This window comes from Engystomops pustulosus, chromosome 1 (genome assembly GCF_040894005.1).
Source record: "Engystomops pustulosus chromosome 1, aEngPut4.maternal, whole genome shotgun sequence".
Taxonomy (NCBI): domain Eukaryota; kingdom Metazoa; phylum Chordata; class Amphibia; order Anura; family Leptodactylidae; genus Engystomops; species Engystomops pustulosus.
Genome location: NC_092411.1, coordinates 92089376 through 92116816, shown reverse-complemented (window position 1 = coordinate 92116816; position 27441 = coordinate 92089376). Strand labels below are relative to the sequence as shown.

At 42.2% G+C, this 27441-nt stretch overlaps 1 protein-coding gene across 9 annotated transcripts in view; it reads right to left on the bottom strand.

Annotated features, from left to right (window-relative positions):
* GIT2 (GIT ArfGAP 2) overlaps positions 1-20776 on the bottom strand; it is a 54383-nt gene extending 33607 nt beyond the window's left edge. For 3 of the 9 annotated variants that reach the window (XM_072147200.1, XM_072147234.1, XM_072147253.1), the window contains exons 1-3: positions 20487-20774; positions 2546-2679; positions 2015-2127 (exon numbers count right to left, since the gene is read on the bottom strand). In XM_072147200.1, coding sequence (XP_072003301.1) covers positions 2015-2127; positions 2546-2679; positions 20487-20538 — 299 coding nt within the window. In that variant the 5' untranslated portion in view covers positions 20539-20774. Of the gene's footprint in view, positions 1-2014; positions 2128-2545; positions 2680-20486 lie in introns of all 9 variants that reach the window. The other 6 variants (XM_072147182.1, XM_072147191.1, XM_072147216.1 and 3 more) reach the window with 5 other exon arrangements.
* Positions 20777-27441: the final 6665 nt, after the last annotated feature.

Genomic DNA, 27441 nt, shown 5'->3' with positions numbered 1-27441 from the left:
AGTAATAATCTATAATCAATCTTTAGGAAGCATCTGTCCTCTCTGCATTGCAATCAATAAATGCAGAACTTTCTCTTGGAATTATGTACTATATTAACGGCAGAGAACAGTTTCTGGAAACTTGAGGTTTTCTAGGGGTTAAAGGGATTAAGAAAAGACGTCTCTGAGCCTCTGTATAGTAACATGACTGGAGGTGTCATGCTGTACAGTAGACAGAGCAAGGCAACTATGACTTCTTTATTCCTTTTATACCACCTAGGGCCCATAATCTTAATATAACCAAACCCTGACAACCCCTTTAATTTACAGTGTTCATTATGCGTTATGAATAACATGATGATGTCAGGTCCGCTAGGGAAAATGCTGGGACTTCTGGTTCTTCTGGTGGTGCCAGCAGCGTTCTCCGAACCCCGGTGCGTATCCGCGCAAACTCCACCTCTCGTCCCGGGCAGCGGCTGCTAAGATCTTGCGCTGTCTAGGAGTTGTGTTCGGAACTGCTGGGACTTGTGCTACCTATGCTTGGTGCCTGGTTGTTCTGCACCATGAGGGGTTAATTCCCAGAAGCTGTCCAGCTCCTATCAGGTTCTGGAGGTGGAGTTCTGGCTGCATAAATTGCAGCTTCACTAGTCACCTGTGCCAGTGTTTGAAATCCCTTCTCCACTCGCTCTCAGCATTAGGTTTGACTTGCTCTGTATCTGTATCTGTATCGTTTTGCTATTGATGTACCTTCTCGTTGTGAATCCGGCTAGTTTACTATTCTTTTGTGTTTTATGTTTGTCAGTCTGTTTGTGTTTCCCTTCCCACACTTATCAGTGTATTTCGAGTCTTCAAGTAGTCGCCCCACGGTTTAGCGTGGGGGGGCTATAGGAAGGGACAGAGGTTGGGGCAAGCTCAGGGCACACTATCCCTGTCTTTTGTGTTACCAAATCTTAACAGATGATTTAATTTTTGGGTCAGTACAAATCTGGACAGCAGTTTAAATCAGCTGGGAACACAATATGTGTATTCATTTTACCTTATATACGCAAGTATAAGCCGACCCGAGTATAAAACAAAGCACCTAATTTTAACACAAAAAACCAAGGAAAACCTATTGACTACAGTATAAACCCAGGGTGGGAAATGCATTTGTCACAGCCTTCACCCAGTATATAGCCAACTAGCCCCTGCCCCCCAGGATATAGCCAACCAGCCCCTGCCCCCCAGGATATATTCTATATTTTCCATAATCCTTAGCCAGCTAAGGAATTCTGTATAAGGAGAATAATTTTCCTCCTAACTTCATTTCACCAACACTGTTTCTCATTGGCAGTGGTACTTTGGCCATGTAGAACATGGCTCACCTAGAATCAGGCCGCCCCAGTATATAGCCAGCCTGTGCCCCCTAGTATATAACCAGTCAGCCTGTTCCCCCGCAGTATATAGACAGCATTTAGCACATTAAAAAAACAACAACCCCCACAGGTTGTCTTCTTCATTGCAGTCGGCAGCCGGTCACAGGTCCTTGCACGCTGTGGCACCATACCGCCATTGCCGTCTACGGGGACGTATATGTTGCCGCAAATTTGCGGCCGCATATACATCCCCATAGACGGCCATCTGAATGAGCCCTAAGACATCAATCGCTTTCTGATATCATATATTGTGCACCACCATCACGCAGCGACCAGTCACTGCCGTAGCATTCACTATGATGTCATTCGGTGGCTGACGTCATAGTGTGCAAGGACTTGTGACCGGCCGCAGACCTGTGTAAGGGCATCGGAAAGGCAAATTTTAAGATTTTTTTTTATAGACTCCAGTATAAACAGAGTTTACTTTATGCTGGACATTTTTTTGTGCTGAAAAACTTGGCTTATACTTGAGTAGATAGATTATTTTATTTTTTTTTACTTTAACATAATTTTAAAAAAAAACAACATATTTTAAGACATTTTTGTTATTTAAGGGCTATGTTTGGCTTTTTGTTGTAGTTTTTATAGGTACAATTTGAGATTAACGTCTTTAAACTTACTGCAATTTATCCTGTGGGTTTGCTTTCCGTTTTCCACTCATTATGGATGCTGGGTCCAGCAAAGAATGTTCCCATATTGAATTTGCTCCATTGCCATACAAGGTCTGTACCATCTAAACACCAGCATAAAACACTTTATAAGGACAGTACACTATAACACTGCTTTCAATTCTGGGTTAGCAAATAGATAATATATTTAAAACAATTAGATAAACAATATTGCAACTTTTTCCTTAACCCCTTAACAACCAGGCAGTTTTTTTGTTTTTGCATTTTCATTTTTCACTCCTCACTCCTTCAAAAATCCATACATTTTTTATATTTCCATGTAAAGAGCCAAGATGCCAACATGGAAAGATCTCATCCTGAGGACAGGACTAAATTGGCTCCTAATAATGAGGATGATTGGAAAGAGTATCAGGACCTGCGAGACCCACCAATTACCTTATCAGTAGTAAAGTTGTGGACAGCCCCTTTTAGCAAAGAATAAGTCGATCGTAAAACTACTCTGTAGAAAGATTGAACCGTTACCTGTAGTAAGGTAGGAGGCCATGGCGTGTGTTTAAGATGCCTCACTTGTGAGATATGTCGGCCCAGGCTCCGATGTACACTACAGCATTCATCACATATAAGAACACCTCTATTAATAGATGCCCAACGAGGATCTGAAAATAGAAACACAATATGTTTCAGTGAGCAGTTTACCCAAATGCTTCCTAGCCATACAATAAGGTTTATTCTAAGGTCCAATACACACAAGAACTTTGAGGCTATATTTTTTTAGGATATTGAATGCCTTCAATGATTTAATTTGCAGGTTTTTTTTAAGCTTAACCCCTTTGCGAGTGCCAAAGCAATAAATACCTGATTACATATACCCTGTGCAACCCTCCAGCTGTATGCAGAATGGAGAAAAAGCTGCAGGGAAACCGAGCCGTCAATTTGTTGAAATAAATGCACCCTCTGTAACTGCATCTAAACCTGGGAAGAGTGATGGACTGATGGTACATATTTGTAACATATTTTGGTAAACATTTATCAAATTTTACTTCTTATTGAAAAACTTTAATAGGAAAGAAAAGTAATTTTTTTCATCTTTGCAGTCTTCTAATTCTAACAAAACCCCCCCCCCAAAAGATGTAATCACTGAAACCTTGGTCACAAAAGGCTTTAAGAGTACCGTAACTGTTGTTTCAAAAATCTTTTCTAAATGAAAAGTTCTATAGAGGAAAAAGCCTTTGTCTCCAGTTATCAGTCCTTGCCTGCCTGCTAAACTGCTTATTTCACTGCTCAGTCTGCTATCAGTGAAGACAGGTCTTTATTGTTTTAAGAGGGAGAATTATATACTCAGTAGGTGTTATCAGTACATATATATGTTAGCAAAGATCTGTGATAAGAAGAGAGAAGGATTTTCCTATTCAGGAGCATTTTTGTTGTAAAACTGATACTAGGTGAGCCATATTCTACATGACTGTAGCACCACTGCTGATGAGACAAAGTGTTGAAGTGAAGACATCAAGTGAATTTTTATAGTTCTAGGGTTCATTGGGGGGGGGGGGGGATTCTGGAAAATGTAGTTATAGGTTTTTTTTTAGTATCCTGGGTTGCAGTTATTCTTTTGGGTGTATTTTTGTTTAGGTATATATTCTGGAGCAATGAATCAGATAGGGAAATATAGCTAAATTCCTAATAGGTATATAACGTGTCCTAATGTATTACTCTAGCTGCCCCATAAAATCTTTGTTATTGGTTCTAACATAATATGATACCTACCTACTGTACGCGGTCCGTCTCTTCTGCGTGCCGGTTTGTATACAGGGGCGCACAGGGAGCTTCTGGCTGGCCGGAAGCTCCCATCCGACACCATCTCCCAGCGCTTACAACGCTGAGAGATAGGGATGGAAGGGAGGAGCCGGCCACATTGCGGAACGGAAGTTCCCTGTGCGCGGCTTCTGTGCCCCTGTAAACAAACAGGGGCCCGGATCAAACGGACCACGGCGCGGGACATCAGCGGCGCCGGAGGAGGTAAGTACATGTTTATTATGTTTAACTAGCCCTCCCCAGCCCGGCCCTCAGTAATTTTTAACACCCGGATAACCCCTTTATTTTCATAGTGAGATAAAGAATGTACTTGTGTTCAGAATGCAGTAGGATAGCGATTTTCAATAAGAATTTGTTTTGTAATGTTAGAAATTGGCTTTCAGGACCCTGAAATTTATATACCAAATCTGTATCCTAGTTCTCTCAGGGGTCAGAGTGCCAGGTTGTTACTACACATAATAACAGCGGTGAAGTGTTTGATTTCTCTGAATAGGAGACGTCCCGCTTCTCCATCACTACTGGATTTATATACACGTCTTAGGGACCTCCGATCAATGGAATATATCACGGCTGTGGCTTTCCATATAGAGCAGGGATGCACAACCAGGCAGTGACCGTATAAGAAATAAATGCTTCCATTTTTTTTTGTTTCATCTGGATCTGCATTCTTATAATTTTCAGTTTTTGTGGTTTTTTTTTTTTTTTGGGCGGGGGGGATCTTAATATTTTGTGTCTACTCTAGGGTGTCTATAATTATTATGAATTGCTTGGTCTGCATTATTATTATTATTTTTATTATTATTATTAAAGGGGTTGACCACTTATAGAAAACTTTAACAGGGCAATTATAAGAACCTAATAAGGTCACCAATATTTACTTGCTCTGTTAAACCCTTAACAGCCAGGCCCTTGTTTTTGCGTTTTCATTTTTCATTCCTCACCTTCAAAAATCCATAACTTTTTATGTAAAGAGCTGTATGAGGGCTCGTTTTCTGTGTAACAAATTCCACTTCATAGTGATGGCATTTAATATTCCATGCCATGTACTGGGAAGCGGGAAAAAATTCCAAATGCAGTGAAATTGGTGAAAAGATACATTTGTGTGATTTGCTTGTGGGCTTGGATTTCACTGTGTGCCCCAAATTACATGTCTACTTTATTCTTTGGGTCGGTACAATCACAGGGATACAAAATAGGTTTTATGATGTTTTCATATATGTACAAAAATGAAAACCTTGTGTACAAAAAACAAAAAAAAAAATCCTTCATTTTGCCATGTTCTGGCGCTAATAACATTTTCATACTTCAGTATACGGAGCTGTGTGTAGAGTAACTTTTTATGTGACTTTTCATGACGTTTTCAAGTATATCAAAATGGCAAAAAAAGTGGCATTACCGACTTTTGCCGCCATTTTCCATTAGGGGGCAAAACACAGGGAATAATCGCTATTATATTTTGATAGATCAGACTTTTAGGAAGATACCTAACGTGTAATTATTTTTTACTGTTTATTATATTGATAATATAGTGCAAAGAAAAAATGCAGCCAGAAAAACGGTGCTACCTTTCCGTACTGGAAAAACTTTAAAGGAGTGTCAACATCAATAACAATGGAATTGACGCTACTCTGCAGTTCTGTAGAACTAATTTATTACATAAAAATTATTTAAAACAAAATACAATAAAATGAAATAAACACCTTACAGGAAAAGGTTGGTAACGTCCTTGTTAACCGAAAGTTACTAATTCCGGAACTACCTACAGACAGGTCGACTTGAACTTCATCAACACTTAATCGAATGAGCACTTGGACATCAAAAGGGTCTTGGAAAAACATTGGGGCATTCTCTTGAATGATCCTTACCTTAAAGCGATTATCCCCAAGAGGCCACATCTAACGTTCAGGCGATCCAAAACTTTAAAAAACATCTTGGCTCCCAGCCGTTTGAAACCCGCCAATGGTTCTACAGAAGCCCCTCTATCTTTTTTTTCCCCCAAGAACCATTGGCCCCTTCAAATGCAGCCTCCAGCCTTATTCCATACCAAATTCATTAATATTCACGTTACTACCATATATGGTCCCTTCTACATAGGTATATTTGTATGGTGATAGTTTACTTAAGTATACGTATACTTTTAAGATTTTGTGTACACTAACATTTTCCTCCAAATGGACTTGCATTTAGTTGTTTTAGAATTTTATTTCTTTAACAGTTGTTACCTACCACTGGATATTTCTTATTTGTTATAGTCTACTTTGGCACCCGCAGCCACAGCGTCCTCGTTGCCATGTAAAGAGTACGCGGCCAAAACTGGCTTTGTATAGCGCATGCGCATATTTTGTATTGCGCGACACAATGTGGCACGGCTTTGTACAATGCATGCGGACATTCTAGATCACGTGACACAATGTGGCACGGCTCTATACAGCACGTGCACCCATTTTCAGAGTGCAACATAATTCCCTTCACCCATGCGCACATCCTTAGCGCAGTTGCAGTTACTACTTTAGTCTGTCACTTCCGCGCCCAATATACACTTGGCGGCCATCTTGGTACACCAAAACAAGTGGCCACAGACTTCTAACATCATCTGTAAGTAAATTAACACTATTGTCATGACTTTATTTGTGCAACTGTATACATTTCACTATTGTGATCGTAAATGTATATTAATTTACCTTTTACAAGAACTTTTAAATCTTTTGATACATGCCCAATTGTTGATATCTGTCATTGTTGCCTAAAGATAATCTAAACCATCTGACCTATACTTGGGTGCCTTCATTACACACAGCAGTCCACTTGTATATCAATATAATATTGTATTTATTGTATATTTTAAATAATTTTTATGTAATAAATTAGTTCTAGAGAACTTCGGAGTAGAGTCAATTCCATTGTTATTGATGTTTTTGCAGTACGGAAAGGTAGGGCCGTTTTTCTGGCCGCATTTTTTCTTTGCCCTATATTGTCCTATTGCTACCGGACCCCCGTGTTTGTTTGGGTGTTCCGGCTGAGTGGACCAGAGGCAGCAGCCTGAGTACTACGACAGATTGGATCTAACGGGAACCTGTATACCAACAACTGTATCCCCTCGGTTGGGATATTCTGCCTTTAAGTGGAAAATAGGTGAGCAGCCCTTTTGTGGGCCTTTGTCTTTACTACTCAATACCTACCGTGAAAATATCACCCAAGGCGCCGTCCTCTATCTCTTTTGATTTTCTACATGTATTTATATTGATATCAATGCTAGGAAAGGGGAGGGGGCGTTTAATTTCCCCCCCCCCTCTTTTTAAAATTTTTTTCAGACCTCCTAGGGTACTTAAACCCTAGGTTGTGTTATTGATCCTATCAAACTATAGTATATTGTACTACATTGTGCATTGTAATACATTGTGTGAAACGAGACAGCCTCAGATCTTTGTCTGACCCAAGGCTGCCATGGCAACAGATCGCCAATCCCCGATGACGTAACAGGGAGCGACCAACCAAGCGTCAGCGCACGATCAAAGGTTAACATCCACAAACGGTGCTAGCACCGATTGCGCATGTTACCGGTGGGTGTTTGGTGCAATATGCAGAAAAACAAACACTCACTGGCTATGGAGAGAACTCAGATCGTGAGAGCTCTCTAAAACATCCCTAGTGGAAGCGTGTCATAAGACACAGTTTGCCATCAGAAGGCACAAGACCATTGAGTCCCAACTCCTACAGCAAAGAGCAAACTTTAACAGGGTATAAATAATGTGGGTGATCTTATTAGGGTCTTATTCTTACCCTGCTAAAAAGTTTGCTGTAAGTGGCCAAAACCTTTAATTGCTTGGGTTGCCTCCAGCCACGTGAAAAAAATTGCTCATTAATTTGTCTGTGTCCTTATTCCTTATACAACTATTTATTATCCAAAAATTATGGTTTATTTGCATTTCTTTAAAGCAATTTTTTTAAAACTTTGCTGTGGTTAAAAAAAAATAAAAACATAAAAAGATATAAGACGATACAATCTCTAAGTCTGCTCTAAGCAGGAAATTAAGAACCAGTTTCATGAGCCCATACTAACAACTGTGAGATTGCACGTGTTTCCCTTCGCTAAAGAGATTATGTAGCAAGATGCAAAGAACAAGACAAGAGGAAGTTGATAATGGAGAGGGGGAGGGGGGGAACTATAGATAACTCATTAAAGCAATGTTTATTACAAACATTAAACAGCAGTATACAAGTGTACTAACACACATGGACTACCCTTCAGGGGGCCACACTATTAACCAAAATCCAAAGGACTGCGCAAATTCCTCACAGACTACAATAGAGCACACTGCACGCAGGGCCTCTGGTAGACCCCAGTACTGTGCCCTGCCTGCAGCCAGCTATGTATTCATACTTATTATCTGCTGCCCAGGGACAATTCTTGCCTTCTTGCTGCCTGAGGTGAAAAGAATATAACTACTAGAATACTGCCCCACCAGGTCTTGTCTCTCTTCTCACTCAGGTAGCCCCCCTTAATGTCTACTACCCTCTTTTCACACAGTAAACACCCCCAGGGTTCACAAAGCAAGCCCTCCCCCCCCCCCAGTCTTGTTCACCACCCCCTGCCCCAAGTTCACAAGCCGGAGTGTCATGTAGTGATGACATCACAGGTCCTTGAGCTGCCCGGCTGCAGCCGAAGGTCCTGAAGCACGGTTTTGCTTACTGGACACGTTGTATTTAATTTTTGCCACGAGTTAAGGCAAAAACGGAGTAAAATTGTAGCCCTGCTACAGTGGGAGCTGCAGGCAGCAGGGCAGGGGCTGCAACCCAAGGGTCTTCAGGCCGCAGGTTTTGCACCCCTGCTGTAGACCATATAAAGTAGAGAAAGTATGTGGCAATCATAAACAAGTTGTATATAGATGTACCACAAGATTTATCATACCGTATTTTTCGGACTATAAGGCGCACAAAAAATCCTTTGATTTCCTCAGAAATCAAAGGTGCGCCTTATAATCCAGTGCGCCTTATATATGAACCATACAGACAGACAACAGCTGCCTTGAAGTGTGCACAGGTCATTCTTCCTTATAATAAGGTGCGCCTTATAGTCCGGTGCGCCTTATATACGAACCTAGATGTTTTATCAGGCATTTATTGATGGTGCGCCTTATACTCCGGTGCGCCTTATAGTCTGAAAAATACTGTAATTTATAGGAAGATTGATAATCATAGGTTGTAAGCAGGGTCCTCATTCCTATTGTTCCATCTGACCATGTTATTGCTCTGTAATGTCTTATATGTATTTGCACCCAGTGTGCATATACGTGATATATGCTGTGAAATATCATGGAGCTATAAACCATTATTATTATTATGGTTTCAAATTATAGCTGCATGCTTATTTCATTTCAGCAATGGTTTCAGGCGACATGGCCAAGATCCAGAGATACAGCGTACAAGGAAAAGAGGTCAATATGGTACAACACACACAGCACACGTAAATGCATCAGACCAGCCAAGGACAACATCAATAATGACAAGGACACTAAATCACACACATCAGAGAACCCTTCTCTTCTCACCAGTACCAATTCTTGTATTTGTTATGCTTCAGATATATTATTTTGTCAATTAAAAGAGAAACAGGACAAGAAGCTCCCCATGATCACAACTGGATGAGGGCAGGGGACACATGCCCAGTAACCACAAGTACAAATAAATATCAAATCTTTTTCCCCTTTTTTAAAGGTATAATTCCTTCAAATTTATTGTATGGCTGTAATAACTATAGACTTTATGACCACATAATGACGTGTACAGATCAACAGATGGCTAAACCTAATTGGTGTACAAGCCAATATGCATCATTAATAAGGTATGATGTAACGTTCTGCTTACTTGTGCAAAATGTTTTATACTATGAGAACAGTGCTTTTAGAAATGCATATAAAAAAACAGCCCTGTATGATCTCATTTCAGGGGTTAAAGGTCCATGATTGGCAGAGTCCATATCATGGACCAAGTTGTTGATCTCTGCTGTGTAAAACAGCAGACACCCAGCACCTGCTCCGCTCCTAAGGGGCGGTGACATCTATAAACAGACGACTGTCACCATCAATGGATGTACGGTGGATGCACCTTTGAGATTGAAATGTGTCACTAGCAAATTTGTAATGAACATTCATTGCAGTCTCAATGAAATGTAAACTGAACTATTTAATACAATAAAAAATAGTCATTGTTGAGAACCCATTTAATTCAATAGGCCCATCAGACACTGGCACCACTGCCATTTTGGTGATCTGCATGGACAGAAATGAACAAAGTAGATGTAGGCTGAGCCCAAACACACAATACAGATACAAATTGTATTCTGTTCAGAGGTTTTTATTTCTCGGCTCATCTATCTAGATATCCATCTATACAGAAACAGTTCTAAGATAGATTCCGGATGTGAATATGACACAGCAAACCTGATCATGTGTTGTTCCCATCTGGTGCAGTGACTATGTGCCAAGGTATATATTTCTTAAATATGATGAGACCACGTCGTCCCTCTTGCACAGCTGGCTACGTCAGGAGGTTCCAGCCTGGCAGTTCAATAGGCATTGCGATTATTTCAGTGCTTGTATGCCAGAAAACTGGTGTACAAGCCCTCATAAATATCACCCAATATCACCCTCCCTTCAGGAGACAGAAATAGATGGTAAATTAATGGACAGCTTGTATGACCATTCCTGCTAGGAAAAAAGATAACTGTTCTAATTTATATAAAGGGGGATATTTATCATTAATCTGCCTGTGCCAGAATTAACATTTATTTTTAAGGATTTTAGACCATTTTGAGGCAGTTTTACGGCTTCTCTGAAAAAAAAAAGGCATGAAGGGGGCGTTATCTAGCCCTAGAAAATTCAGTCGGAAACTAGAACAACTATTAGCTAATCTAAATTCCCATTCCATAGTCTTAATTTACTTCAGCATGATTTATCTGACGCTGCATAAGACTGTACAGTCTAAATCTGTACTAGTACAGATTGCATATAACAAACTAGGATTGGGCAATTTAGGGCACCCATTAAATCCATAAATACTAAGCCTAAAGAAAGTTACACAGCTCTTTGGTAAATTGCATCAATTTAAAACTGTTTGGCTACGCTGGATGCACTGAAACCAACCGACTACAACCAGTGTTGTGGAGAGAGCCATCTCAGTGGTGTAATGTGCAGTGATGGCAGCTCCACACATCATTACTATGATAGCAGAGTAGGACAGTCTGTTATATCATCACTGGGAGGAGGAGTTACTGAGAACTAAAGGATCATGGGACCTGTAGTTTTAGATGGCGGCCACATTGGAGATTACTCCACCTACTTTAGAAAGGCATAAAATTTTTAGCACACGTTCATATTCCCAGGAATACCCCTTTAACAAAAACTTCCTTACACATTCTCTTTATTAAGGTCTATATAGAGCAGAGAATCATGATTCTTATGCAATGGATTTTATCACATGTAGCTTCCAGGAATGGGTCAAATCTAAAACAATTTTGTGGCAAACATTGCTTGTCTTGCAAAAACTTAGTGGCCTACATTTGTTAGACATCCACAGAATCTGAAGCAGGCTGCAACATTTCTCCTATTTTTGGTTTGGGGGTGGAAAAGGAGGACTGCGATTACACTGTGACCGATCCGCAGCAACTACACCCCAGTTGCGTCAATTGGGACAACTTATGTCCACATGGAGTGGATAGCAGCATCTACACAAGAAGTATAGATCCAAGAGAAGACAAGATTCAGTAACAAAAGGTGAACTTTCTTGTACATGTGTTAAGCTACAAGCTTCCATGATTTTTCTTTTCCATTAGAGACAGAACATTAAATAGTCAACAAAGGAAGCTCTATATTTATTGTGCATATATTAGTTGGATGTATCTAACTTTAGCTCTTCGTGTGCTTGCATGGTTTTCATCTGAATCTCCAAAAATATAATAAAAGCTTAATTTAGAACTGAAATTATATACTAGAGCTTAAAGGGGTTTCCCCACGAAGACAAGTTAGGCCCTATCTACGGGATAGGGCCTAACATACTGATCAGTGGGGGTCTTGGTGATGAGACCCCCGCATATCACAAGAACGATCACAGCGCTCGGCGATCTCCGTCAACTCCATAGATTAATGGAGCAGAATGGTCAGGCGCGGCCATCTGCTCCATTACTCTTATGGAGATCTTTTTCACGATCTGTGGGGGTCTCAGCACTGATAGGGCCCAACTTGTCTTTGTGTGAAAACCCCTTTAACACAATTAAATAGATTAACAATTGTTGTTGTTTGTTTAAGTTTTTTTAATCACTACTATTTTGTTATTCAAAAAAATTGGATCTTCTTCTACAGCTCTAGCTCTTTCTGGGTGGAGAAAAAAAATAATAAAAAAAAATCAGTGAATCTTGTTTTGGTTGTTTAGTATATTTTTGGTTGCCATTCAACGTACTGTGAAAAATAATATGTCATTGTATCTGTCATTGTATTCTATGGGTCACTACAATTAGAGAAACACCTCATTATAGGGGAATGGTCGAGGGAGGAAACAAAGCACCAAATAGGCGTGCATTATTATGTGAGTGAAGAGCACTTTATCTTCCTCTCCTGTGTTTTGTATGGGCCCACTTGACTCACTAGATGACGGTAATATCATGTAAACCGCTTATTATCATGTTATTGTACTTATAATATCTAATCTGGCACTAATGCACTTTCTTTGCTCCAATATTTATTGATTTTTTGATGTTACTATATTTACCTACTTGTTTATTGGAGCTCCTTCAGTATATTGCCGTCTAGTTATATATTTTTCATCTGGCCCGGCACACAAGATTTGTATTGTCAAGCTTTTGTAGCTTTTTTTAGTGTTTTTAATATGTGTACTATCCAATAAAGTATTTTTGTCCTATATACACATCCTCTTCTCTTCTTTTTTTTTGCAATGCATATTTTTTGATGTGTGGACATATAATTATACACAAATTCAGTCCACAAACTTTATTTTGTATGAGCACTTTATCTTACACGCCCCAGATTACCATTATTTTATAAAGCGTTTTTCTCTGCAACCCAAAGGATTTGGGGCTAATAAATGGAACTTTTTTTTTTTTATCAGCAAGAAGATGCCAATTTGGATGTTTGTTCCGCTTAAACTACCAGAATGTAAGTGGTTGTTTTCCTTTAGAGTAAAATTGAATAAACCATTTCCTATCTACCGTATTTTTCGGACTATAAGACGCACTGGACCATAAGACGCACCTAGGTTTTAGAGGTGGAAAAATAAGAAAAAAAGTTTTTTCCCCAAATAGTGTGCTAAAACATTTAATAAAGTAACAGTAAAGTTGCAGCGCCTTACGGGGCGGTGCAGCCATGTTTCTCTTTGGAGAGGGGTAGGGGCGAGCAGCCCTCACCCCCTCCTCCCCTCCAAGGCATCAACGTGTGCCTGCCGTGATACGTATGGCAGGCACACGTTCATGTGAATGTAGCCTAAGGGGACTGTGTAGGGGATAGTTTAATTAGGGGTCATTGTGTGACATTTGGTGAAGTTTTAATAGTGCACTGTGTTTGGGGAGAATTAATAGGGAGAATTTATTAGGGGACATTTTATGGGACACTGTTACCTGATGCTGAAGGATGACTCCGGTGCCGACACTACAAGTGTTCTGTCAGATTCAGCCCTATACACTTGGTAGTCGTGGGGAGTGATAGAATTATGCCCACACCTAGTCAGGGGGTCTCAAGAGTTACCAGGGCTGTATAGGTATGAGTATATGTGACAATGGTTACAAGAGCTTACAATCTATGAGGAGGGGAGGACAGGAGGTGACAATGTTTGTACAATTGCCACAAGAGCTTACAATCTATGAGGAGGAGAAGGGGACACAGGAGGTGACAGTGCTTGTACAATGGTCACAGGAGCTTACTATTTATGAGGAGGAGGACACAGGGTGACAGTGCTTGTACAATGGTCACAAGAGCTTACAATCTATGAGGAGGAGGGGACACAAGAGGTGACAATGCTTGTACAATGGCTACAAGAGCTTACAGTCTATGAGGAGGAGGACACATGAGGTGACACTACTTGTACAATGGTCACAAGAGCTTATAGTCTATGAGGAGGAAGACAAAGGAGGTGACAGGGCTTGTACAATGGGCACAGGAATTTACAATCTATGAGGAGGAGGGGGACACAGGAGGTGACATAGACTGTAAGCTCCTGTGACCTTGTACAAGCACTGTTTGGGAATTGTTCAGTTTCACACACCTGTGAGAAGAGCACAGCAGGCACAGGAGCAGAGACTCCAGTACTGGTCACTTGTCCTGTCCCCATTATAGTGTTATCTAATGCCCCTGCAGCACGAGCAGCTGGGACAATAGGAGAAGACAGTGACCTGTCCGGCATCAGTCACAGTGAGTGCTCCATGCTGAGGGGGCGTGGCTTCTGCTTCCCTTCATCAGATAACCTGGAAGTGGATGTCACACTCTGTGTGCCCTGCATGAGATCACTGAGCTCCGCTGCTCACAGACACTAGCAGGCGGCAGCCGAGCTCAGCACTGCCCCTGCGTTTACTGCTATGTGCCGTCCTCCATTCCCTCCTGCAGTGGAGGGCTGAGACCCAGCAGCTACAATTCTACATTCGGACTATAAGACGCACCACTGTTTTTTCCCCATCTTCTGGGGAAAAAATGTGCGTCTTATAGTCCAAAAAATACGGTATGTACTTCTGCTAACTGTCAGGGTGCATTCACACATGGGGTTAACACATGCATTTTGAAACACATTACAACAGCTGAGAAGAGGAGATTTGCCCGTTGACATTGCTGTTAACATTGTGCTTACAAAATGCATGTGTTAACACATGTGTGAACATACAGATGCGTTTAGTATATGCATTGTTAACCGCAATGTAATTAGGCAAATCTCTTCTCAGCTGTTGTGACGCCCTTGAAAACGCTTTTGTTAATGCCACTTGTGAATTCACCCTCAACTCTGTCTCATTTCTGACATCAGCTGACAGGTGGCACAAGTCAAACGCTGATATTATTTAAACAGTAGCACCTAGAAAGGTGATTTAAAAGAGGCCTCATGCACACAATGGTTTCTATTTAGAAGTAAAAATGTGGAAATATGGCTATGTATCTGGTCACTGTACATCTTACTGCACTGTGAACTGGCCATCAGACCACAACATTAAAAAAAATAGAACGGCTACAAATGGTGTTTTGCAGTTGGTTGCCCAGGAGACCAGGTTAAGCGGGTGGCAGCCCACTTTATGCCTGTCTCCTTTCGAATACAGTTAAAAATCATAACGCTCATCCACAAAGCTCTGCATAATGCTGCACCTCCCTACCTCTCCTCTCCCACCCAACCTGTGCTCTACGATCTGCCAGTGATCTTAGATTCATCTTTACCTTAATTCGAACCTCCCATTAGCGTCTCCAAAACTTCTCTAGAGCTGCCCCCATTCTATGGAATTCGCTGCCCCGGACTATCAGACTAACACCCAACCTCCAAAGTTTCAAACATGCTCTTAAAACCCATCTCTTTAGGCAGAGCTATAACTCCCATTAACTGCATGAAGTTTTAACTCTTTACCATCCCGTACCGTGTCCTCCTCCCATCTGTTATCCAGCAACCAGCAGGCACCAAGCTTCAGGCCCATTCACCTTAGACTTTGTATATAAGATGACGGCTGATGACTGGGCCAAGCGACACCACTTCTATTTATTATATTATATTTTGTTCTATTCCCTTATGAAGAATGGTTGGCCCATTATATAAGCTTTTTACCTCATGCGTCACCCCACTCTTCCTCATAGACTGTAAGCTCTTGCGAGCAGGGACTTCACTTCTTTTGTTCCATATGAATGTTTGTGCTCTGTCACGTTTTATATATTTGTATTTGGTCCCTATGATTTGTTAAGCGCTATGGAATATGATGGCGCCATTTAAAGATTATTATCAAATATTATTTGATAAATTGAAGAACCGATCTTTATGAGCACAGTTCAGCGTTGTTATTTCACAGCAAAGAAGGGAATCCAAGAATTCTATATATTGAGAATGTGTCAGTATTGTCCAATTCATCCACGGACCACGGTTGTCTGAAAAAGCCCTTACTGTGAGATAGAGAAATTTCTGCACACAAACATACTATGCCACTCGAGTTTCTTATTGTTTGATGCTTTCTGAAAAAAAACAAAACAAAAAAAAACAGCCAAATAAATTTAAAAAAATTGTTCTGTGCATTCCTTATAGACCAGAGGGATCATAAAGAGACCACTAAACACTATAATTAAAGGACCTGTCATCAGGTCTCTGTCACTATTTATGTCACCTCTACCTGTTGGAGCAGCTCACAAGTATTCCATCCCAGCCTTTATCTAATCAATTCATACATTAATCATTGCAAAATCATCTTTTCTTTATTACGTAAATGAGGCTGGTCACATGGTCAGAGGCAGTGATGTCACCCCTGTTACCCCTCCCCTCTCCCTGCTCATGTCTGTGTGTAATGTATAGTAAAGCATTGCTAGTGTCTGTGCTTTATCTGCTGACATGCTGCATCATCCTAATACACATGTAAGAGACACAGACATCAGCTACACAAGTACCTGACATGTTCTGCTATGACGTGGCTGCTTGGAGCGGTTGAATCTCTCCTATACACACACAGGCTGCAGGGGGTGTGGCCACCAGCACCAGAAAAGAGGAGGAGCCATTACACCATTATACCTCACATCATTATTCAGGCTGTCAGTCATGTGTATAGGAGGATCTCATACACACACAGGCTGCAGGGGACGCCAGCACCAGGAAGCACATGGAGGAGCCATTACACCATTATACCTCACATCATTATACAGGCTGCAGGGGGTGTGGCCAGTAGCACCAGGAAGCACCATCATTATACAGGCTGTCAGACAAGCACTAAGGTTGTTGCTGTGCCTCCCACTCATTGGACATCTTACAGGTCATTTGCATACAGCTTTAGGACCTCATTGCTTAGGTTTACAGGCATGTAGAGGGACAATGAAGGGATAGAGGCAATGCTCTCTAATGGCAGGTTATGAAAATATATTTAGTTTAGGGGGGTTATTTTGCATGACAGGTTCTCTTTAACCAACTTAACCTATAAAAATAATTATTAGTACAGTAACAAAAATCTCATGGAGCAAAAGAGATTGAAACATGAATAGCAAAACTTCATGTGTAAAGACTTCTGCAATCGTCTTCCTGTCTTAACCAACAATGATACTTTCATCTGAAACCAGGACAAACAAAAAATTTCTTTTTGAAAATCGTTATTTAGTCAGGTCACCAACATTGTACACAATGATTCACTCCTGCAACTGTCTGAATATAGAACTGACCGAAAAAGGGAATATTTGTGGCCTCTGCTGTAAAGCATAAAGAAAAGACAGACACTGTGCTACAACAGGAAGGCAGGATGTCGCTATCTCACCAAGATTTTTGGTGCACACTGAGCAGACGCTTACATGTATCCTCTCAGCAGGGAACAGGGCTGACACATACAATATGTCCATAATCACTGCATACAAACACATGGAATATTTCTACAAGAAGCATTCAACCCTTTTCATTTTAAAGATTTCCTGATAACATTACGTCATTTCCACAAGATAGGACACAAGGGTCTGAACACCCAGAAATAACAAGAACCAAGGGTTCCCCAAAAGAGTAGATCATTGACCACTGTATAGAGCCCAGTATTTGGTCAATTCCATAAAAGCTAATAGAACAAAGGTCCTGCTCCTGCATTCTTACTATGGACTTGGAGAATCCCATTATAGCTATCACTAGGCCTTGAAGTTTTTTTCTAGCCATTTCAGAAGTTACTGAAAATCTTGTGTGAAAAATCTATAAGAACCATTGTGATGACCATAATGAACAAAGCTGAAACTTACAGAAGATCCTATACCTTCCCATGTTTGTGGCTTGGGCAGTCATTTTCTATGGTCATTGGTGCACGAGCAGCAAAGCTGTGGAGTCGTGATATAATGGGCCAACTCTGACTTCAAATATACCAAAAATTATGACATTTCCATTAAATCTATGTTGTTTTCTTGATCTAAGGATATAGGGCCATCATTGTCATTCTGCTCAACTTTAAGAGGCGGCACCAGTAACCATCACCTTAGATCAGTGGTGGGAAACCTATGACACAGGTGCACTCAGAGCCCTCTCTGTCGGCACCCAGGCCATCACCAGGGGGCTCATGGTATCTTCATGCTGTCCTACACAATCCAGGACTTGCTGAACTCAATGCTATTTTAAAGTAATGACACTACCTGGGACTACAGGAGAAATGTAAAGGGTGCAAACATATCTGATTTATCACAGTAGCTCCTGCTCTAGGCACGGCAATTCTTACAAGTTACTACTTAAAATTGCCATGTTTGCACTTTGCGATAAATAAGTGGATTTTGGTTGTGGTTTGGGCACACACCATCTAAAAGGTTTGCCATTACTACCCTAGATGAACCAACAACCATAGTATTGTAATAAATACCACCCCAGCAAACAAATACCGGACTAAGAGCAACTAATACTACTAGAGTCCTCCAGAGCAGACAAAAATAAATAAATATTCTCCTTTCCCGACTCCTTTTGTGCTCTCTGCTCCTTGTGGTGCTCTGTGTCCTAAGCTGGTTGTGTGCCCCAGCATCAGGACCTAGAGCTGAGCTGTACCAGGACCAGGAGAGGACACAAGAGCAGTACAATACAGCTGATGAGTACTTACCATGAGCAGTGATAACTGTGGAGTCAAAGTTGGTGAACATTTTGGTGGTGTTGGAAAATTAGCGGAGTCAAAAGTTTGGCTTACCAACTCCACAGCCCTGATGAGCAGAATTCATTAGCCAATGACACATGGACGACAAACAACGGCCTTCATTCAGAATCTCATATAAACAGAATTTTTTTTTTTTCATTCACATGAACAATTCTCATCCATAGGATGCCAAGCTTCTGCAGAGAACTCAAATCAGAATCTCTGTAGGTTTTTGTTGATGCAGATCTTCAGACAGTTTTCCTTTGTAACATAAGTAAGAGGCCAATAACATGATTCCGACAGGGAACCAGACGATGCTGTATTGTTTTATTATATGTGCCAATGACATGACCCAAAAAGCCAAAGCAGCAGTGAGCTGTCCTTGTTATAGTACTTCTGTCACATCTAGACTAGATTTAGGATGGAAAACTTACAGCACAAATCTAGTTGTTGTAGACCTTGTCAGTGCGTTCTGGCAATTACTAGACAATGAGAACAGGTCAAATACACTGCTGAGGTAAATAGAACTGCGGTGCCAGGTTTGATATGTATGGACTCTCAAAATTGTAAGGCCTCATTTGCACACAGAACAAAGTAGATGAAAAGTTGCTGCGATTACTCCTGCTGGGCCTATAAAATCATTGTAGCTTGCTAGTTTATCAAGTCTGCAACTTTTTGTTGTTTGGAATAAGCCAATCCCCTTCACCTTTCATTTCATGTGGTAAACAGTTTTATAAAGTGTGACTTTTCATAAAGGCGCAAACTTCATAGCGAATCAGCTCCAGTACCAATGTGACATATTAAAAATGTAGGAACCGTTTTCTACTTTGTTGTAAATTTCTGGTCAGAAAGTTTTACATCCATGTGTCAAAAGGAAACACCACAATAAAAGGTAGCACTCAAAGGAAATCAAAACTGCTCCTAACCCACTCACGAAAACAGATAACCCCACCACCTAAAATGTGCACAACAGAATACAAGCTGATCACTGACGGTCCAACTGTTGGGACAGTCACTGATCCGAGCAAGGGACCCCCAGCAAGAATGTGTCCTGCTACTATATTCAAAAGTACGGCAGACGCCAGGACATGCAGAGCACAGCCCCGTTCTCAGGATTGCTGGGGGTTCTATTCTTGTGCTAAATGGTGGTCCCAGCATCCAGACTCACCTATCTGAACCACCGTATTCATGAGGGGGTGGTCCAAGGAGGCTGTGACTGCCAGGTGAAGCCCTATGGTGTGGAATGGATGGTTGGGGGAAGAAGCTACAGAGAAGGGAGCGCCTTGGACCTCCCCCTCATGAATACACCGGACCGCTGTAAGCTACAGTAGGTCCGGCATTGTGAGGCTATGGCAGTGTTTGTTATCTTTATCGAAAGGTTCTGATAAAGCTCACAGTTTAACTCTGATATTAATGGGGTAGGGCTAGGAGCTGGTTACTTTAGTCCAGGCATAGGGTACACATCCAGTACACATGGTAATTATTAATGTTATTGTGATTAGCAGTTCAGTGACAAAAAGTTTATTCTCATTCTGCACATCCAAGAGTGGTGCCCATCAAAGTGCCCAGCACCCATGGGTGGGCTGTGCCAGCCTGGCAAGCCTGGTAAACATAGTGGAGGCTTCCTGCTATCTATGGCAGCCAGGAGCCCCGGTTCCACAGGGCAGGACAGCCCAACACACACACACAGTGTCATCAACACCCCGGCCTCCTCCAACCACATCCCAGACACACATCATCTCCCAATATGCCCCCATCCCCACCCCCTGCAGCCGCCCGGCCCCGCGCAGATGCCCCCCACAGTGACCCCGGTGCCCCCCACCACCCGCCGCTCTGGTGACAGCCGCTCACCCTGCACGCTGCAGTCTGCGCAGACCTCCAGGCTCTTCAGCCGCTTGGACATGATGGAGGGAGCCTCGGGCCCGGGGCCGCGTTTCCGCTGTACGGAGCGATGCACTGGATGAGGCGGAGATGCTCACAGCGACGCTGCGGTCCCGGGACACAAAGCCGGCCGTAAGGGCTGATCGGCACTACGCGGCGCTACACAGCCCGGAGTCCCTGAGTGACGGTCTAGCGCCGCCCACACGTCCGCGGCACGCCCCCCTCCACTGGGCGCGCGTGCTGGCTGCGGGGGCGCGCGCCCTTCCCCCCACACTGGGAGCAGCAGCGCCGGAATGTAATGTATGAGTGTAAATATAGCAGTGACGGCAGGATGAGCGCTGTCACCTCACGTATCCGCTCACACACGGAGGAGAGGCCGAGCTCCAGCCGCACTCTACCGAGTGGCTGAACTGATTCCGAGGCTCTGACCAATCACTTGTCACTATGAAATACAATGGACGGCCTGACTATCCCTAGGACTTAGGCTTGTACTGGCTCACCCCAGGCCCTGAGGGATGCAGGAGACATAGTGTATACACAGGGCCGGATTAAGGTTGGTGGGGGCCCCTGGGCACAAAATCTGGTGGAGGCCCCCGACTTAGACAATCATCTTTTATTAGACATAGATGTGCATTTCTGGAATTTGTTTATAAACGCATCTATAGATGCAACTCGCAGACACAGTCTAAGGCTTCTTAGAATGTGTTTACGCCCCATACTTGCAGGAAAATAGAGAGCAAGCTCTTTTTCCCGTGGACAGCATGGTACAGTGACACACGTTGTGTTCACTATACCATTGCCGGACGCCATAGATGTCTATGAGGACGGATATTTGGTCGCAAATTGTATGGCCGGATACACATCCCCATACCGTACATGTGAAAGGGGTCCAAGGATGCTGTCACATGTTTGCGTTTTGAGAATATACTACTATTACAAGAATACTATAATACTGCCCCCTATGTACAAGAATATAAGTACTGTAATACTGCCCCCTATGTACAGGAATATAACTACTATAATACTGCCCCCTATGTACAGGAATATAACTACTATAATACTGCCCCCTATGTACAGGAATATAACTACTATAATACTACCCCTTATGTACAGGAATATAACTACTATAATACTGCCCCCTATGTACAGGAATATAACTACTATAATACTGCCCCCTATGTACAAGAATATAACTACTATAATACTGCCCCTATGTACAGGAATATAACTACTATAATACTGCCCCCTATGTACAAGAATATAACTACTATAATACTGCCCCCTACGTACAAGGATATAACTACTATAATACTGCCCCCTACGTACAAGAATATAACTACTATAATACTGCCCCCTATGTACAAGAATATAACTACTATAATACTGCCCCCTATGTACAAGAATATAACTACTATAATACTGCCCCCTATGTACAAGAATATAACTACTATAATACTGCCCCCTATGTACAAGAATATAACTACTATAATACTGCCCCCTATGTACAAGAATATAACTACCATAATACTGCCCCCTATGTACAGGAATATAACTACTATAATACTGCCCCCTATGTACGAGAATATAACTACTATAATACTGCCCCCTATGTACAAGAATATAACTACTATAATACTGCCCCCTATGTACGAGAATATAACTACTATAATACTGCCCCCTATGTACAGGAATATAACTGCTATAATACTGCCCCCTATGTACGAGAATATAACTACTATAATACTGCCCCCTATGTACGAGAATATAACTACTATAATACTGCCCCCTATGTACAGGAATATAACTACTATAATACTGCCCCCTATGTACAAGAATATAACTACTATAATACTGCCCCCTATATACAAGAATATAACTACTATAATACTGCCCCCTATGTACAGGAATATAACTACTATAATACTGCCCCCTATGTACAGGAATATAACTACTATAATACTACCCCTTATGTACAGGAATATAACTACTATAATACTGCCCCCTATGTACAGGAATATAACTACTATAATACTGCCCCCTATGTACAAGAATATAACTACTATAATACTGCCCCTATGTACAGGAATATAACTACTATAATACTGCCCCCTATGTACAAGAATATAACTACTATAATACTGCCCCCTATGTACAAGGATATAACTACTATAATACTGCCCCCTATGTACAAGAATATAACTACTATAATACTGCCCCCTATGTACAAGAATATAACTACTATAATACTGCCCCCTATGTACAAGAATATAACTACTATAATACTGCCCCCTATGTACAAGAATATAACTACTATAATACTGCCCCCTATGTACAAGAATATAACTACTATAATACTGCCCCCTATGTACAAGAATATAACTACCATAATACTGCCCCCTATGTACAGGAATATAACTACCATAATACTGCCCCCTATGTACAGGAATATAACTACTATAATACTGCCCCCTATGTACGAGAATATAACTACTATAATACTGCCCCCTATGTACGAGAATATAACTACTATAATACTGCCCCCTATGTACGAGAATATAACTACTATAATACTGCCCCCTATGTACAGGAATATAACTGCTATAATACTGCCCCCTATGTACGAGAATATAACTACTATAATACTGCCCCCTATGTACGAGAATATAACTACTATAGGAATACAATATGCGTAACACAAATATCTGCACCACCACTGCAGGAGTGGTGTGTAAGATATGGCATTACACAATGGAGTGCTGCAACCTGTAGCCCCGTACATTACAAAGTTCTGCCCTGTGCACTAGAATACAGCAATGTTACACCTGAGCGCTTCACATAAAGGGAATGGCAGCAGTCCTGTTTAAGAAAACATAGGTGGTCAGGCTGCAGCAGACCATTGTAAAATATGGACCTATGGGGTGCAGCAGACCTGTGTAATTTATCCACATGGCTGCTGCTCCCATGGCAGCATATCATATGCAGGAATGCTGCCGCAGGCCTAACATCTTTCCTTCCACACGACTTATGCTGCTACCTTGTGTGAAGCAGAAAGTGACATTTAGCAACTCACAGGTGATGATTTGCTCCATCAGGTATGGAAGTGCATAAAGATTCTCCAGGCCAACACTTGTCGATGAAGAATTCACGCTCGGCTGTGGTCGGCTCCTTGCATCACCTCTGTGATCCTAAAGATACTACAGTCACTTACACTATAGTGTCACCTGAATAACACCGTGCTCCTAAATGATATAATATATACCCCTGTCACCAACAACTAAAAATTGAAATCACAAATCCTCTAGAACTGATATAAAAATTTTAAAAACTGTAAAAATCATAGACATATTAGGCATCCCCAAATCTCAAAATGTCTGATCTATCAAAATATGATAATGGTTATTCTCGGCATTGAACCCAGTAACGCAAAATAGCACCCAACTGTTCGAAAGCCACTTTTTTGCTATTTTGCAACATAAAAAATGTAATAACAAGTGATCAGAAGGTCATACAGTACCTAAAATGGAAGCAAAGAAAACATCAGCGCATCCCGCAAAATTTCACATCTCCACATACCAAAGTATGAAAAATTTATTTGCGCCAAAATATGGAGAAACAGAGAATTTTCTTTTTATACAGAAGGTTGTAATTTTTTTTAAATGTATTAAACCACAATAAATTTGGTATCCCCGTGATCGTAGTGAGAGAAATGTGTTTTTTCACCAATTTCACAGCATTTGGAATTTTTTCCTGCTTCCAGTACACGGCATAGAATAAATACCATCACTATGAAGTGCAATATGTTACGCAGAAAACAAGCCCAAACAGAGCTCTGTACATGGAAATATAAAAAAGTAATAGATTTTTAAGTTGGGGAGTGAAAAATGGAATTAAAAAAAAAAAGATAAAGGGCCTTGGCGTTAAGAGGTTAATAACAATAGATCTAGTGACAACCTAATACTATCCCACAATAACAATAAAGTGCTCACTACAATTAGTATTTGAATAATTAGTGCCCCAGTCCTCCTAATAATAATCTACTGTAGTTTTAATTGTAAATAGTGAGTCCCTCACCTTCCCCAGCAGTGCCCCCTCCCCCACCTACACTTAAAGTTTCACAGAGAAAGATAACATAAACAATCGGACAGCAGAGGTTATTTAGTACATTACCCTGCTTCTTTGAAAGCTGCTGTCACCTCTGGCCTTCTCCACACTGACGCTGTAAATCTTCCTGGGGTCCTGGGTTCTGCCATGCAACCTGCAGCCGGGCCCGCGCTCAGGAGCGCAGCACATAGTAAGTGCCGACACTCCTCCACGCTACACAGGTCGCACAATGATGTAAATAGCGCGACCTGTGTAGCTGACATACAGACCAGCCGCGGTGAATTGAATGGCCAGCCAGTCCTGCCCTGCTACGAGGGAACGTTACCCTGAAGCCAGCCTACAAAGTTACAGGCACTCACAGCTGACTGTACTAGGACTGGAGCCGGCAGCCATAGGTGCGGGCCGGTGGGACATCACTGCCGCGATCGTAGCGCAGCTGTCACTCATGTGACAGTCAACTTCCTGAACTGACAGGAAGCATCGGAGCCAATGTGCAGCGCATACGGGACGCGTAACTTAATTTCTGTGTCGGCGACTCGGCAGACTTAGTCAGCTGGTGGGGGCCCCCTGGGGGGCCAGATGGTGGGGGCCCCTGGGCTCTCGCCCCGCGAGCCCCGCCTATAATCCGGCCCTGTGTATACACATATACAGAAGCTAAACTATCCCATGTATGATAATAATAATAGGGATACATTATGTCACCCTCCTAGTATATCCTGTGGATTAGTGGTACACCACCAGCATCCTGCTAGACAGATATTAACCCCTTAGGACACAGCGTTTTTTTCTTTCATTTTTTGTTCTCCATCTTCAAAAATCCATACCTTTTTTTATTTTTCAGTGTACAGAGATTTGTGATTGATTAGTTTCTGCGTAACAAATTTTACTTCTCAGTGACGTTATTTATTATTCCATGCCGTTATTTATTATTCTCTGTTTCAGTACGATCACGGTGATACCAAATTCATATAGGTTTTATTGTGTTTTAATACAAAATGCAGCAAACCCCACCTCTATATGAAAAGGGCTCACCCTGCAGAGTGTGAAGAGGTTTAAGGGATTTTCCAATGAAAGAAAATTCTCAAATTAAAATCCCCTAGTGATGTGTACACAATAAAGATTTTTAACCTATTACCGTATATACTCGTGTATAAGCCGAGTTTTTCAGCACAAAAAATGTGCTGAAAAACTTCACTTCGGCTTATACACTAGTCAAGAAAAAAATAAAAACAGTAATACTCACCATCCGGTGTCCCAATCTTCAGCGCGGGTCCCGATCTTCACCGCGAGGCTCCCGATCCTCGGCGCGGTACAAGGCGGCGGCGGGTCCTCTTCTCTCTTCTGTAGCCGGCAGATCGCGTCCATGTGATCTGCCGGCGGGCGCACAATAAGATGCAGCGGTGTCGCGGCTGATGACGCCATCGGCCGCGACACCGCGGTATCCTAGTGCGCGCCCGCCGGGAGATCACATGGACGTGATCTGCCGGCTACAGAAGAGAAGAGGGGCCACCGTCGCCGCCTGGTACCGCGCCGAGGAACGGGAGCCTCGCGCTGAAGATCGGGACACCGGATGGTGAGTATTACGTTTTTTATTTTTTTTATTCGCTTGGCAGGGGGCAGGCTGTATACTCTATGGGGGCAGGCTGTATACTCTATGAGGGCAGGCTGTATACTCTATGGGGGCAGGCTGTATACTCTTTGGGGGCAGGCTGTATACTCTATGGGGGCAGGCTGTATACTCTTTGGGGGCAGGCTGTATACTCTATGGGGGCAGGCTGTATACTCTATGGGGGCAGGCTGTATACTCTTTGGGGGCAGGCTGTATACTCTATGGGGGCAGGCTGTATACTCTATGGGGGCAGGCTCTATACTACATTGGGACTGGCTGTATACTACACGGAGACTGGCTATATACTACACCCTCGGCTTATACTCGAGTCAATAGGTTTTCCCAGTTTTTAGTGGTAAAATGAGGGGTCTCGGCTTATACTCGGGTCGGCTTATACTCGAGTATATACGGTACTTTACAATTTTATATCGTTTTATTACTGTTTTAGGTTGGTCAGTGTGGTTGGGGACTCTCTAAGCAGACACTTTATGATTTCGATGAGATGCTGTGTGCTGACAATGGGGCAGATTTACTTACCCGGCCCATTCGCGATCCAGCGGCGCGTTCTCTGAACAGGATTCGGGTCCGGAGGGGATTTATGAAGGTAGTCCCTCTGCCGTCCACCAGGTGGCGCTGCTGCGCTGAAAAGCATCGGAACGCGCCGGAATACACCGAGCTGGACCAGGTGAAGGTAAGCGCGTCCCAAGCGACACATTTTCGGTTATTAAATGCGGCGTTTTTTCCGAATCCGTCGGGTTTTCGTTCGACCACGTCCCCCGATTTCCGTCACGTGCATGCCAGCGCCGATTCGCCACAATCCGATCTCGTGCGCCAAAATCCCGGGGCAATTCAGGTACAATCGGCGCAAATCGGAAATATTCGGGTAACACGTCGGGAAAACGCGAATCGGGCCCTTAGTAAATGACCCCCAATGTGCTTAGATTATAAGGGCACAAGATTTATATACATTTTCATTTATCTTCTGAACATTCACTGGTATCTGATACATAGAAACAGATAACAGACAGATCCGAGTTGATGAGATCCAAGAGATGCATATAACGCATGACATTCTCAGCTCTGCTATCACAGCTGTAACATCAGCTCTCTTGTGCCTCCCTCCCTCTCCCTTGAATAAAGACCATATCTGCCTGTAGCTTGTAGATTTACTCTCCTAAAACCTCATATAGCACCCAGTAATACCGTGATTGCTCC